The sequence below is a fragment of the Callionymus lyra genome, chromosome 11, assembly GCF_982586985.1.
Source record: "Callionymus lyra chromosome 11, fCalLyr1.hap1.1, whole genome shotgun sequence".
NCBI classification, from domain to species: Eukaryota; Metazoa; Chordata; class Actinopteri; order Syngnathiformes; family Callionymidae; genus Callionymus; species Callionymus lyra.
Window position 1 is genome coordinate 17,035,469 of NC_141828.1, and position 15,714 is coordinate 17,051,182.

General features: G+C 37.9%; 1 protein-coding gene across 1 annotated transcript; it reads right to left on the reverse strand.

Annotated features, from left to right (window-relative positions):
• Positions 1 to 1,318: 1,318 nt before the first annotated feature.
• LOC148069409 (FERM domain-containing protein 6) lies at positions 1,319 to 15,627 on the reverse strand. Its single transcript, XM_087802412.1, has 14 exons — positions 15,517 to 15,627; positions 13,121 to 13,274; positions 12,968 to 13,058; positions 10,237 to 10,316; positions 10,049 to 10,125; positions 9,628 to 9,823; positions 7,780 to 7,935; positions 7,037 to 7,102; positions 5,087 to 5,155; positions 4,445 to 4,619; positions 4,091 to 4,375; positions 3,904 to 4,029; positions 2,436 to 2,497; positions 1,319 to 2,361 (listed from the first exon to the last, which is right to left on the reverse strand). The coding sequence occupies exons 2-14, from the start codon at positions 13,199 to 13,201 to the stop codon at positions 2,086 to 2,088; spliced, it is 1,740 nt and encodes a 579-aa protein (XP_087658538.1). The 5' UTR covers positions 13,202 to 13,274; positions 15,517 to 15,627; the 3' UTR covers positions 1,319 to 2,085.
• Between the last annotated feature and the right edge of the window lie 87 nt (positions 15,628 to 15,714).

The following is a 15,714-nucleotide window of genomic DNA, read 5'->3' on the forward strand; positions in this document are numbered from 1 at the left end:
AAATTCAGAAGTAAACTCAAATATTACGATTTATCTCGTTTATTCCAATACGAATGAAATCGGAAATAGATGCGTCCATAAAGACGAATATATTTATTTCCATTTACACGTGTTTCTATTTATGTTGAAACCTATATTCCCGTTTATTTGCCTCGTTTATTCCCTCAAGTTGTATATACAGACTTTATAAATACTTTAATGCTATAATATGCTAATATATATAATATTATAATACTATAATGTATTTTCATTTTTCACCCATTTCTATTCCACATGTATTCCCAGATGCCACATACTATTCTAAAGTTCATGGGTTAGAAAATATACAAAAAATAAATAAACAAAACCAAAAAAAAAAAATACTTACTACAATTTCTTATTACGTTTAAAGTGTAATACTTCTTAGGCTGTTTTTTTAATTCTAGAAATGGGTCAAGATCTCATTCTACCGCTCTACTGTCCAGTTCATGGATATTATTTAATGTCTGTTATTTTATTTTATTTACCAACTTGATATAATTTCTCTGCCTTTATTCTCACTTTATTTATTAGATATTTATTTCATATTTTTTATTCTGTACAATAATCACTTGAAAAAAATGTTCTGTGTTTTGTTTACGACACAGGCAAAGAAAGTAGTCGGATTCTGACTGGTATTTCAACACCCTATCAGAACTTTGTTGAATTTTCTTCCACTTATCTGAGGTCAGGTCACGGCTGCTGCAACCGAAGAGTCCCAGACTTCCCTCTCCCAATCTATCAATTCTTCGTATGGGATTCAGAGACATTATCTCACTGATGTCCTAGATTTCCCCGAGGCCTTCTCCAGTTGGAAATTCAAAATAATAATAATTATAAATGTTACAGAGTGGTGAAATTTGGATGACATAACAACATAGATCATTCACTTTATCCTTGCTTCAATTGTGCTGAAGATCCTATCAAAGGACTTGTTGTATAAACAAGGTGGGCATGATTACAGCTGGTTGGAGGAGTGAAGCCATTCTTAAGTCACTATGGGCTTCACTTTCGTAACCTCTTGTTCGCTGAGATTTCAGACAAGGGAGAACTTTATAAAGTAAAAACTTCAAAGCATCGTCATGATGAGGGACTTCAGCAAATCTTCATGTTACACAACTAGTTGAAATGTTTCCCCTTTAAATTGACATGCATTAGATATAAAAGTATCTAAGGTGTCATCATCTCCAATTTGAGAGGACATTGCATACCATTTGGGGAGTATTTTGATGAGTACTATAGCCGTCTGCAAATAAATATGAGAAACAAGTCAACAAAAGACTTTCCAGAAAGCATGAAATTGATTAAACAATAAGAGTAAAGAATTTATTTTAGAGGTGAAACAATTATTTAGATTAAAAAACCCAAAAGATTGAATTCCGTTTTTTCTACATCAACAAGTGCTGTGTTTAATATAATTGTACTCGATGAGCTCACAGTGACCACTGGTTGGTTTTTGCATACCAATTAAACATTAGTAAATGATTTGTGACAGAGAGTAGAGACAAAAAAAAAAAAGGCGCTTTTGTTCTGAGGTTACATAACACACGAAAAAAGTACTGCAGTCATTAGACACATGGTGGTTACAAAAATAGGCCTTTGTGAATGTGAAGGCAGGAGGCGAGTTGAAAATGAGGGGAGCTTTGGATGATTGTGCTACCAGCTGAAAGGAATGTTCCACACCAGTTGCTGCACCGTTCCAGCAGGCTAGAAAGAAAACCACGAGTAAGAAAAAATAAAAATGTCATATAAAATATGTTTTCTATTAAAAAGAAGGAAGAGTCAACTGTGTCCATTCCTCAATGTATAAAAACACAATATGAATTAACAAGCAGGTTCATTGAGGCGCGTGTAACAAACAAAATGGTCACATTTGGTAGAAAACCTGAAGTAAACGAGCATCGGTATAAAAAGAAATGTTAAGACATGCAGTAAAACGGTGAGGAATTTGTACAATATATACAATGACATCAATAAATATGCTGTATTCACCAGCTGATACAAGAGCGAGTACTTTAACAAATATTTTTTTCAATCCATTCGTAAAAAAAAAAAAAAAAAATCCACTCAAAGTATGAATTCCAGAAACTGTTCATCTCCTAACATGTCCAGGGAGAGACAGTTGGTTGCCCTGCGACCATAGAAGGAAGGTTTGTCTGGACAGTCCAAAAATGGATAAAAAGAGTTTTCCATGGGAGTCTTGGTGTTTGTGGAGGCCTCTGGGAAGCCGAACGGGTAGCTGTGTGAAGAATCCGGTGGCACTGCGGAGCCCAGAGACGCTTGCGTTGGAACTCGATGGATGTCATCCAGACTGTGGCTTTGTCTCTCCGTGCAAACCTGTGTCTGAGTGAATTAATAAGTCAGCATTCATTATTGAAACACAACACTTGAGCTTGAAAAGGAAATGTAAGACAAACCTCTTCCGAGTCTTCATGGTCTTGTTTTGTAGCGTCAGCGCTGCCTTCAGGAGATTCTGTAACTGTTGAGAAAAAGTTTATGTTTTAATGCGTCACAAATGAGAATACAAGCACAGAACAGAAGAAGTACAGGCTTACATTTAATAAAGAAGAAAATAGAATATAAATATCAATTTTACTAGTACAGTTTACTCTGGCATATCTTTGAAATTGTGTGATAACACAAGGAAAACTTGTGTGCCCTGTGACAGGCTGGCCACATTTTCAGGGTGTCCCCCCCCCTTTTGCCTGAAGTAGCTGGGATAGGCCCCAACACGACCCTACTCAGGTTATCAGTAGTAGATGATGAATGAATTTCAAATATTTTCAACAACTCCTAGGCTTTTAAATTTAGGTTTTTCTCTCCCTGGATATTCCCGTTAGTGGAATTGTCTTTCGCAAAAGCTTGGTTTTGAGAAGCGGCGGGTTGATGAAGCCTCATGAAACAACAGTGTAGTCAAGACTCTGTATCGTGATACATTTTGGAAGACCACTAGATGGCACTTTCTTCTATATAATCTTTGGATATACTTAGTCAAGGTAACTGTTATAAGAATTTAAGTGATCAAAATGTGTCCCTCACAAGTCGGTGCCTCATGACTGATAAAAACCTGTGCATCATTACTGATAAAACCTGTGCATCATTACTGATAAAACCTGTGCATCATTACTGATAAAACCTGTGCATCATTACTGATAAAACCTGTGCATCATGACTGATAAAACCTGTGCATCATGACAGATAAAACCTGTGCATCATGACTGATAAAACCTGTGCATCATTACTGATAAAACCACATACCATGACGTTTAATCAACAAACTGTAGATGGTTGTTGTCTTATTTTTGCCAACCGAAGATCAACTCCTGCCAGCGCATGTGCTCTTTCTAATCATCGTTCATCGTATCTGTAAACCTGTTCCAGCCTGTTTGTGGCTGACGTAGCTGTGAAACTAAAACAAAAGCGTGAGGGAGCTTCAGTTCGTTGGTATTCACTGAGATAGTTTGAGCGTGGTGTCTCCCCTCGCGAGTAACAAGGTTTGAATTTGGTTGTTTTTCACTCTGTCCAGGCATCGAGAACTTGACAAATTCTCCGAACAGTAACCTTGCATAATTTTTTAAACAAGGTATATTTAAGCCAAACGTTATAAAGCAGAGAGTGCCATCTAGTGGCTTTTCAAAACTGTCACAGCCGTTTCATGAGGCCTCATCAACACCATCGCTAGTTTTGAGTGACACTTGGAAAATGAGTCGAATGCGTTTTTCTTTTTTTCCACCAAGATTCATCAGCAGCAAAAGTGTATCGTCCATGCATGCATTTTAACCGCTTTTTATATATATTATTGGACCATATTAATAATTTAATAGATATTGTATCAAGAAAACGTTTCTAGATTCAATAGAGTTTTTTTAGATGCTTTAAATGTACCTTTTAATGATTCCTCTGAAGGGAGTTCTTTGCAATCCACGGATACTCCGTGAAGAAGATCTGCCAACTGGAACATCTCACCAGGTTCTTCACTTGCTTCTTCTTGTTCAGCTGTAATCTTCACCTCTGTGAGAGAATGAAAGACATTAGGACCAAATATAGATCACGTGTATGAACATTATCGGACCTTCTTCCTGCCAATCCTCCACGTCGGTTCGAGCTTTGCTGCCGGTTTCAATCCCCGAGGTGGTGGAGCTGATGTGACTTCCGGCCGAGCCGAAGCATTTCTCCGCCTGTAGCTGAGCCTCCTCCTCCATGGAGGTCATCTCTGTAGAAATGCTGTGCTGTCGCGCGTCAGCTTCGATGCCCGAGCTGCCGGTGGAGTGTCTGGATAAACCTGGACTGCTCTCGCTGCCAGGAGGGTCCAGGTCTAGGTCGTCACTGATGTAGGACTCCCTGTAGCGTTTCTTCTCTGAAGACGAGACGTGGGGATGAATACAAGAGCGAACGACGGGTATGGACTAGATGTTGACTGTCAAACCTTCGCCATCTTCCAGGTTCCTCAGGTGCCTGAGGGCCGGCTGCAGGCTCATGTATAGACGATGGCTGCTGCTCAGGTGTAACAGGAGGTGACGGGAGCGGAACGATGAGCCAGTGTAGTAGACCAGCTTCCTGGCTGAGGGAAGGCCGTCTGGCTGGATCTCAAATTTCTTACCCTGGGAGGAATATACAAGAAGAACAGATCACACATTGTACATAATATATATATATTTTTTATCAAAATAATCAGCACTTGTGGAGATGTGAACGATATAAAACAATACATTAAACAAGTACCAAAAAATACACACAATTTAAAATGTACTACATGGTCAGGATGATGCATGTAATGAGATACAACCTTTCTATTCTACTAATATCAAATGAAAAAGGCGCTTGTGGATTACATTTAAACTTTAAATTTAACTTAAATTTTAAGTTAAAGTTGCATATTCACATAGACCGACTGCAATATAAATGGTGATCAGTAATGTTTTGGGTCACATTATTAGGTTTTGTTTCATCGATAAAACATTCTATAAGCTATATTAATTAGTTCATAATATATATATTTTTAAATGGAGCAGTGGTCATTAGAGTTAATGGAAAAAAAACAAACAACAGAAGTGAACAAAATTCCTACCAGAAAAGTCAGACGACCCACATTGGACCAGGGAAAGTCGTAGAGTTGCTGTCGAATGTTATTCACCTCCTGTAATTGCAAAAAAGAAGGAATTTGAGTAAAAAAAAAAGAAAAAAAAAAAGAGTATTTTAGCTCATATTTAAAGCTTTCGATGAAAACATTTAATTGAAAAAGGTAAATCCATTATAGTAGGTTAGCTGGGTTTCTTTAATATCTAGAACAACAGGACAAACTTGCTTGAAAATAAGCATTTTTCAATAGTCAATAGTTGACCTCAATGAAGATAACTACTCATTCAGAACAAGGGAAATGGGGCAAAAGAGGGAAAAAATAACACCATGAAATGTCAACTTAATTTCAACTATTTGTAAATCATATCAATTGAGGGAAAATCGACAGAATTTTAGCTCCTTTTTTAACTGTTGGGCGGGGGACGGATGAAATCCCATTAAATCCAAATAGGTCAAATCTATCAAACCATTTTATCAAACCATATTTATAACATACGAAGAAAGAAGAAGATTCCCAGAATTTCAGCTCATTTCACCAATTGTAAGGCCCATAATCCAACTGAATTTAACATCTTCTCTCCTCCACTTTGTCTTATTAGTTTGGAGCAAAGTAGCTGAAGAAAGAAGGAACTAAATCAAATCATTATTTTGTTTTACTACCTCTTGCCACCAGCATCAATTATTTCAATCATCAATCTTGGACCTCTATTGTAGTCATCAGTATGTGGCTGTTAATTACATTAGAAATAAAAACACTGTCTTTCTGGAGATTAAATGTTGTTTACCATAACCACACCCACTCAGCTGTGATTGGTCAATCTATACGTGTCACCTTTGGTTCATTAATCAAGAAGTCTACACCTTCAAGGGACGTGTTGTCTAAACAAAGCTGGGGGGTGACTACAACTTGCTGGCGGTGAAGTGAAGCCATCATTATGTCATAATGGACTTCGCTATTGTAACCTCTCGTTTGCCCAGATTTTCAGAACTTTATAAAGTGAAACGTTCTAAACATGGTCATGATGAGAGACTTACTTGGAGAGGAAGACTTCAACTTTTGAAAGATGTGAGTGAGTCAGGAAAGATTGGTTTTCAAATTGAATTGCCCTTTAAATGTTTCGGGCTGCATTTCTGCAATTAAGTTGGATATCTGGTCAGGATTTAATAGCGTTCTCAGGGCTGAGAAATATAGGAAGATAATTGACCACCATGTGGTGCCATCAGCGAGGTGTATGATTAGATTAAAGTCCGGCCAAAACTATCAAATTGAAATTCTGTCCTCCCCTTTTTACTTGCACTTTGTTATCCAGATTCAGCGTAAAAGAAAACAAAGAAGTCGACAACAAAATCAAGTGTGTCTGGGATGAAACGCAGGGACAGAAGAATGTTGTTAGTTCTCTAAGTTGTTTAGAACAACCTACCAGCCAAGTTCCTTCAAAACTATGTGCAAGTGCACTTTGTTCATTCACTGCATTTTATTCATTGATAAAAAAAAAAGAAATCATGAGAATTATCTTCTTCTTTTTTTTTAATTTCCACACCTGCCTATAACTTTTGCAAACTATACTATAGTTATATAGATATATAGGAAGAGAGACAATGATTAGACATAATCCTATTTTCCAGCCGCCTATATTCTGTGCAGATGCACAGCCACGAGCTTCTTGTATCTCACGCTCGAACGGCTCTTTAATCACCAGGCCTAAAGCTCCTGATCCCCCCCAGATGGCCCCTGACAGACAGATCAAACGAACGGGGAGTGTGCCAGACGGCCTCTATCCCCAGATGCTCTGCTGCTGGTGACGATCCCACACATTCCTCACACATCCAAGTCAACCTTTGGAGTTCCTGCGCGTCCGTGAGCAAACGCAGACGCACTCCCGAAGGCACTCGCGTTGTTGACGCCGCACGCTAACAACGCACTCATTCCCGCACGTACCTGATAAACCTGCATTCCTCGCAGGGTCAAGCCCAGCAACGCGGTTCCTCTCTCCTCCTTTTTATCCTGCAGAGTGAGTGATGAGAAGTCAGAGAGGGAGATAACTCAGCTGTCCCCCCCCAAAAAAAACAGTATGCGTGGGGTCACTTTGAGACGGTCGGCTGCTGCTCTTCCAATGTGTTACATAAGGAATGGGCCCCCGATTCAAAAATATCACAGAGACGATGAAGACTTCTGAATAGCTGCGGTTACATAACTGCCTAATTGATTCTGGTCATCCATCCAGCTCCAACCGAGCTGAACTAATTGTCTAAAGACTGAATAAACATGTCAATACCACAAAGGAGTTTCTAAAAACAAATCTATTAAAGGCTGAAGTGTGTAAAGCAACCGCTTGTAATTTCTATTCTTGTCATTGAGACAATTACGATAACTGAATATGACTACAACGATTGGCGTGACGGAATTATTTGTCCGACCTTTTCTGCCCCAGTCACAGGAAGAGGGAGCCTCTCTTATAATAGCGGATAATAAATTAACTTTAATATGAACTAGAATGATCAGGTTCCTCCCTTGATAGTGTTGATTTAATTATATTCTGTTCCAAATGTTAATATCAAACATTTAAAATCAATTTAACGAAGCACAAGCTATACATTCTCATGATAATAAGCACCAGAACATGATCCATTTTCATTCAAGTTTAAATTAATGTTTCAAAAATGACTGATCATTCAACTCACCTTCTGCAGCCTGTAATACGTAACTGGCACGTCCTCCAGCCGACATGACTCCCTGATGAAGAGGAGGATGGCGTCTCGCGTGGACATGCCCCAAAGGTCCTGGTGCACCTTTGGTCCATGGCAGAGGAGATAGTCCAGACCACGCTTCGCCATTATCTGTTGAAATGTAAAATAACATTTATATGACTTGAAGTGTTACATTTAAATCAGTGTTTAATTGTAATTTTTTTTAACGTTTAGACAATTCAAAGTATTTCTATAATATCTTAAACCGTTGCAGTGCATTATGGGACTGGTAAGGTAGGGATTTGATGGTTGTTTTTTTTTTAACCAGTGACCAATTAATAATGAAATGTGTTTCACCTTGACCCAGAGGCAACACAAGGGATAACTCAAACACTTTTGTTTTCAGGCCTCCCGGGTCACCTTGACCCTGAGATAACAAATGGGTAAAACTAATATAACTAAATAGTAATCGAGCCACAGCCTTTTATAATACATAAGTCTTCCTTCTTAATGCCCTTTAGCAGCTCCTGCATATGTTTTTTGGTCACAAGAATGTTGAAAGGAGGTAAAATATTTAAAACAAAATTACACAGCCTTTGCGTTTTTCATTTTTAATATTTTTCGTGCTTTTGTATCTTGTAAAAATCCCGTTGCACTGATAGGTACTAGCAATTTGTTCACAAGTTTACCACCATGAAAACATGCGTTTATATTCTTAGAGGTATAAAGAGCTTAGCTACAGGAATGGGTTAAACAGCTGCAAGAAAAAATGGTGTATGTTAGTAGTGTAGTTCCCGATCTGGGAAATCAGCGTTCCATTTTCGCATTAAGAAAACATAAACTTTATGCTGATAATGTAATGTCAAGATCTATTAAGGCGTTGTAGAGAAAGGTTTTTGTTGGTCAGGTTAAAGGAAAACATGCCGTGAGTTTGTGTTCAGCATGATTTGTTTTAACTACTTGTGCATAGAAGACAAAACTTCCTGATGTTTGGAGTAAACATACACAGAATTGATTAAATTTTCCTCGTTCATAAAATTTAAGACTAAAAGAGACATTACGACAGGAGTTGCAACAGCAATGCTAGCAGCACAAACAAAGATACAGTAACTCTAAAAAGCTCCTGTAAGTAAGTAAGTAATAGGTATTTGTATCAGCAGATTCTGATCCATAGATCTCAGAGCCCGAGCTGGGGTGTAAGGCAGGATCAGATCACTGATGTAAGGAGGAGCCTGACCATGAATAGCTTTGAAAGTAAGAACCAGAATTTTAAAATGAATCCTGAAAGAAACTGGCAGCCAATGCAGCGTTTTAAGGATTGGGGAAATGTGAGTTCTTCTACTAGAGCAGGTCACAATTCTGTGCTTAAGATTAAATTAAACAATGAACAGCAAAACGAGCAAAGATACAAATTTCTCAATTATTAATAGTAAAGATGACGGACTTTTTAAACGTAATAGACAACTCTATACCCTTAACTGTTAGCGTTAGGCAAGCGGTGTCAAACTCCCAAAAAAAGATCAATTGCTTTCATGCCGCATAACACAGATGTGTTTTTTACTTGAGGCCCAAACAAACATTTGCATCTTCCAACCAATTTTCTTTTCGTCTGCAATATGTTTCTTAGACTCTGGACTAGTTGTTGGCAGATCTAATCTCAGAAAAAAAGAAGAGAATTTAATTTCCATCCAATTATACAAATCCCAAGCTCTTGGCAGGCCACATGAAACATCTGGGAGGGCCACACTCGGCTTCCCGGGACTTTAGTTTTATATGTGGTTTAGACAGAAGATCAAAACTAAACCATAAGCAGATACGGATCTTAATACGAATGCACCGTACCCATGGAGGGAAAAACTCCTTCGGTTCAAAGTAGGGGCTCATCTCCGAATCCTCCTCTGGCAGCTGATGGTCGCCTAGTTCAGCCTGCATGGCGTAAGCGGCCAGCTGGAAGTAAACCTCCTCCTGCTGACGGCATTCCGAGCGCAACACCCTCTCCCGCAGGTCGGAGTAGTACAGGCGTCGTGCCTTTCTTTCGCTGGTACCAACAAAACACAGAATTAAAGGGGGGTTAGGTGAGGAGGACTGTGAGTGATGAACAGAGAAAAAGATAAGCCTGAAATGTGTCAGTTAAAATGTTGAATTTACTTGTATTCAAGACTGTCCACAAAGAAAATCTTAAAGTGAGAAAGTATTTTGGAATTTTTTTATTACTGAAATTGTTAATATTTTAAGATCATAACTTGAGATTGGAGATGCTCACCAAATTAATCGCCCATTCTCCACGTAGTACTGGACTTTAATGCAAAGCACGAGAGGTAGTGGTTTCCTTTGGAATCCCTGTTAGGAAAGAAAGATAAAATGTGAATCATAAATCAGAATGTTATGGAAACACAACATATTTGAAACACAACATCAACCTACAAAAGGTGTAAAAACAAAACTCTCTACCTTTACGGAATCCTGCTTCCATTCCTTTGGGAAGTACTTGATCAACTTTTCCTCCAGGTCTATAAATATGTGCTCGTTGTCTGCGTTGAAAGGAGACGACCAGGAAAACAAGCAGACGGTTAGAAAACAAACAAAATGCGGCCGAGCATGAAATATGTCCATGACAATGGAATTCATTAGTGTGAGAGAGGAAGAGACCTTTTCAATCAAGGTCAGTGACAACGCTGACATGTACTTTGAGTTAAAACACAAGATTAACATTCTTTTTAAATGATTTTTCCTCACATGACAGTAAATAAAATGCACTTAAATGAGGGTCTATTGACAGTATATGGTGGCTTCTTTAAAGCTCCTGCAACAAGTAATCACGTCTCCTTCTTTTGCAATATCAGATAAGAGCAGAATTTCTTTAGCATGACGGACGAAAATACCATTTAGGAACTTTCCGGTGAGTCATTACATCACTACAAGCCTATCTCGGGGCCAACTACGCCTCATCAAATAACATCTTCTGACTCACTCTTCAGAGCATGTGTCATTGGGAGCCTCCCTCGTTCACCTCCCTCCTCCCCCCTCCTCCTCCTCCTCTTCCCAGCATCCATCCATTCCTCCTTTTCATGAAGGGGAGGAATGCATTGGTGCATTCCAGGCTTAATGAAGTTAATATTGCAGGAATCCAGGCCCAAGTGATCGCTGGACCAACACCACAAAAACAAAAGGCTGCTTGTTCGGGGGGTGAGCCACACGAGATTGGTCGTATTTGTTCAAAAAAAAGAAAAAGGAAGGAGAACGTGAGCACAAAGAACGGAGCTTTGCACAATGACTGAAGTGGATTACGGCCATTATTTAGTAAGCCTGGGAGGGAGGAACTCACTTTTCTTTCTTGTTTGGGTTTTCCTCATTTTAGATGGTCTTGTCATCAATCTACATATGGTTAAAAAAAAAAAAACGGATCTTCGGATCCTATTTAGGTGAATCAACAGATAACCTCGACCCGCTACAAAAATATATTTATAAAGTCAAAGCCTTAAAAATACAACAAGCTATTTATATCACTTAGAGGACATCATCATAAGTTAAATGGAAATGATTAGATGAAAAACATGTTTTTGCTTAATCTTTTTTTTTTTAGAGATCAAAAAAAGGAGCAAAAATATCAAATTGGACACAATTCTTTTTCCTATATTGTTGCTTAGTCATAACCGTAATAGACATTACCACCACATTTTGGAACAATCTTCCTCTCTCTTTGCGCTTGATGGAGTCTACTGACTCCTTTAAGAAACATCTTAAGACGTTTCTATTTGTTCAGGCTTTTCCTTGATTTTCCTTGAACTCCTGTGTTGTTCTCAGTATTATCTTGATCTTTAAAGTATGTACTTTTTTGAGTATTGTTTTGATTGTTAAAGCGCTTTGTGACCCTGGTCTGGAAAAGCGCTATATAAATAAATATTACTTACTTACTTACCACACAATCATATGTCAGGCTATAAACCAGCCAATACATCTAGAGGCATCTTTTAGCTCAGCTCTTTCTACATCATGACTGATAAAATATCAACAAGAATTAAGCGCCGAGAAAAGAAAGTTGTACTTTGGGTATTCAGTGCCATGTTAAGATGGATGGCATTATGAACTTCTCAACCATTATCACAGGGTCAAGGTGACCCGAATGCCCTTCAGAAATACATATGCAGTGGTGGAGGTTGTTCACCTTAACACAAGGGATACTACTAACATATTTCTTTTCATGCCTCCGGGTCACCTAGACCCAGATATAACACAAGGTTTTAAGGGTCTAATAAAAGTGACAAAATAAACAAGTTCTAGATCGCTCAACAAGTAGAGGGGTGTATATGACACTGTCACTGATGCACTCCTTTGTGGGAAAGCCTTGGACCACACTAGGATACCGGAGAAGACAATGAGCCATAGATTGTGTTACACTTTCCTCATGTATCACCTCAAGTGGAGGGTTTAATGTGTTAAGGACGGACGTTGGAAAAATAACTATTTGGTATTAGTTGACGGCATCACTGGCCATTTCTATATGCCATCAGTTGTGATTGCCCTTTTTTTTTTAATCCATAAACAAAATGGGGTAAAAAAGAAAAAGGTAAATTGATCTATTAATCTGCTTGTTCTACATAATCCATCCCTGTTATATTTAATTTGAGCGTAGATACTGACACATAATGGGGGAATATTGTTAAAGCTTTATAGAAATACTGAAAAAAAAGTAATCAGTCAAGTTTTAATCCCAGTTTTTGAACACTCAAGAGGTCCAATTATTTCCCTTATTTCACTTAAGCTACTGTTCCACATACATAAATACAAGACAATAAAGATCCAATACAAACCAAAATTACAAATGATTAGCTCAATAAAACAATATTATCACAACATCAGTTACATTCAGAAGTGAGTTTTTATTGCAAGTGAACTTTTGTTGCGACCACAAAGGGCTTTTAAAACAAATGATCTTGATCTATAATGAATGTCATTAAAAGCCACTGGCGTAAGCGAGTCTGCCACTAATTTAGAATCAGCAGAAGGAGAAGCTCCGGCATTAAGAACATTTAAGTTGTCTAGACAAGGAGCAAAACAAATCTGTTCAACTTTAATTGAATCAGACTGCACTGGGATGAGGGATGTTGTTGAAATAACAACAAAAAAAAAGTCTGTTTACACAAGTGTGCTGCCTTCAAAGAATGATGGGAAGTGAACGCACCTTTTACCACGGTGAGGCCGAAGAAGTAGAGTTCTTTAATTCCAAGAAGCTCCGCCACACGACTCAGGACATCCTGCCCCGTAGCCCTTTGCTGCAGACAGCAGAGAAACATTAAATTCAAGTAGGGGAATGAAAGACAAGATGTGGACTCACCCCGACGCTAACATCCAGCTGCTCTTTGTTGGGCAGGAGGACACAGATCGTCCTCTCCTGCTTCACCAAGGCCGACATCATGTGAAGTGAGATCACTCTGACAACTGTTTGGCTCTTTTTCCTCTGGGTGTCTTTTTATTCATCCATGCTGAATCTGCAGGAGGCAAATTCCACCACAGTGAGATCAGTGAGTCATAAGGAAAATAAAAAAGGGGAGAGGAATTTTCCTCTGATAAGTAAAAGTACAAACCGTACAAAAAATGATTCAGCATCCTTTTATCGAGTTAATCTCATGGACAAGATGCATTCTTTTCCAGAACTTATTGTGTATATTTTGACTTTTAAGTACTTTTTAAAAACTCAAGTTTTGTACCTTGAATGTCCTTTAAATCCTTTATGATGGTAAAAAAAAACTCTATAAGAAGGTATTTTATAAGATATCAGACTGCCTTAAACAATTTTAAACAAGAGTTTTACCCATTATTAAGGGGAAAAACATAGTTTAGTTTCAAAGTCAAGATTGAATAATTAAACTTAAGAAAACGTTACTAAATGAGGATTTTGAATACTGTGGTGCAATATGTATATTGGGACTTGTGGAAAAAAATGGTTTTAAATCCAATGACAGTAAAACAAAACCTCATGTAACTAACAAGACTTATTTTTCTTTAGTTTATGGTCATTTTAGAACCAGGGGTTTGGACTGGAACAACCCATAGAACTAACAACTCTACATACTTTTTGTTCTTAAAACCAGAAAAATAAACACACAATTTATCACAACTGAAAAATAAGCAACCACTGAATTAGTATCACAATGTGAAGCATACTGACTAAGTAAGTGACAATAGCCGCTAAATCACATGGGTTTAATGTACACTAATCCCAATAAGAGTCATTAAATGAAATAATTAGTCAGATAATCTATCTTCTGTTTTCTATTGGTGTGGTCAGAGAAACACGAGGAAATAAAACATGACTATACTAGGAGGATGCTCAGACTTGAACGTCTAAAGAGGTGCAAAGACAGGACGACACCGGAGTCAACCTGAACCTGTGTTGTTGTTGTAAACTCTGACCTGAAGCCCCGACTGGTGCGGGCCTCATCTGATTAACGTCTCAGAATCAATTAATCCGGTTAATTAAAGCCGCACGCAAAGTCTGAGCCCCTTTAAATCCCCCTTTTGGACGGATACGGGGGTAAGAAAAACACGAAAACATCACCCGGGAGGGAGGTGAAGAGATTGTACCGCAACAGGAGTGGGCGATAAAATTCTCTCAGGGGGTCACATTATATACCCGAGGCTGTTTTGAGAGGCGAGAAGGCAATATATAAAAGGAAACCCTACACAAATAAAAGAGATCAGATTAAAACAAACTTTAATATGACAATAAAATTACATAAAAACTTAAAATGATCTCAATATTCAGTCAAATTATTCACAAAAAAAAGGATATGATAGGACTTAAAAAAGTTGTATTCAGTGTTAATATGATAATAAATACAATATAAAATTGTTGACTGCCTCTTTGACCTTATGAGGGTTGAATAAATAAAGTAAACTTTTCCCATATCAGTACTAAAATTCGTTTTGAGAACTATGAATAGATTAAGAGATCAGATTATGAAGTATAGACTTCAATTTAACACGATTAACTTCATTTACAGTTATTTATCGTTTATAGTGAATCCAATTATTGCTGAAATTGGAAAAAAACAAACATGAAAAAGAATGTGTGTCAAACCTTTTGACATTGTCTGAACTTGATCACGTTGGCTCTGACTCGACGAAATTTCATACAACCAACTGTGATTTTTGAACAAGTTCAAACATGGCCCTTGCATTTTAGGTGGAAGTTAAAAACCTGAATTTCCAGTCTCTTTAAATCAAGGAGCTCCAGCACAAGGTTCAAAGAATAAAACTGCACACACTTATTTAAAATATATGTATATATTTTCAACAAATAACCATGCAAACGATCAAACAATTGCAAAGAAATGCGAAAATATAAAAATACACACAATTTTAGTTTAACTTAAACCACTTCAAAGTTGTTGCAGTTGCTTTTAAAGTAAAAAAAAAAATGGCATCTCATGTGAGGAACCATCTGTAAAATCCCCCCAAAATACTCTCACATACTTTTAATCCTGCTCCTGGATATTACTGTTGGGAACAACATCCCGTTAAGTTTATCAGCAACAGAATTCAACATCATAGAAATGGGAAACGCAACGTTTGTTGCAATAAACAGTCATATTTATTATAAATAAAAACAATAACCCGAGAGTTGTTGTTGTTTTTATCCAAGTATTTCAACATTTAAGTTGAGTTTACACAGCAACAAGTGCAACTTAAAACTCTCGCCTCACACAGACACAAAGAGTAAAGACTTACCGACAACTGTAAGAGACGTTAAAGTTGTAAAAAAGGAGTTTAAAAGCACATTTTTATCCTTCAAAACGCAGAGAATATTTGGACATTGATATGAAGCCAACTGCCTCTTTTCCCATCGCGTGCTGAAACTTCAACCACATTGGATCAAACCATCGTTGGGGTTTTATGGGGGACGGGGCGGAGAGGTCGCTGCGTGTT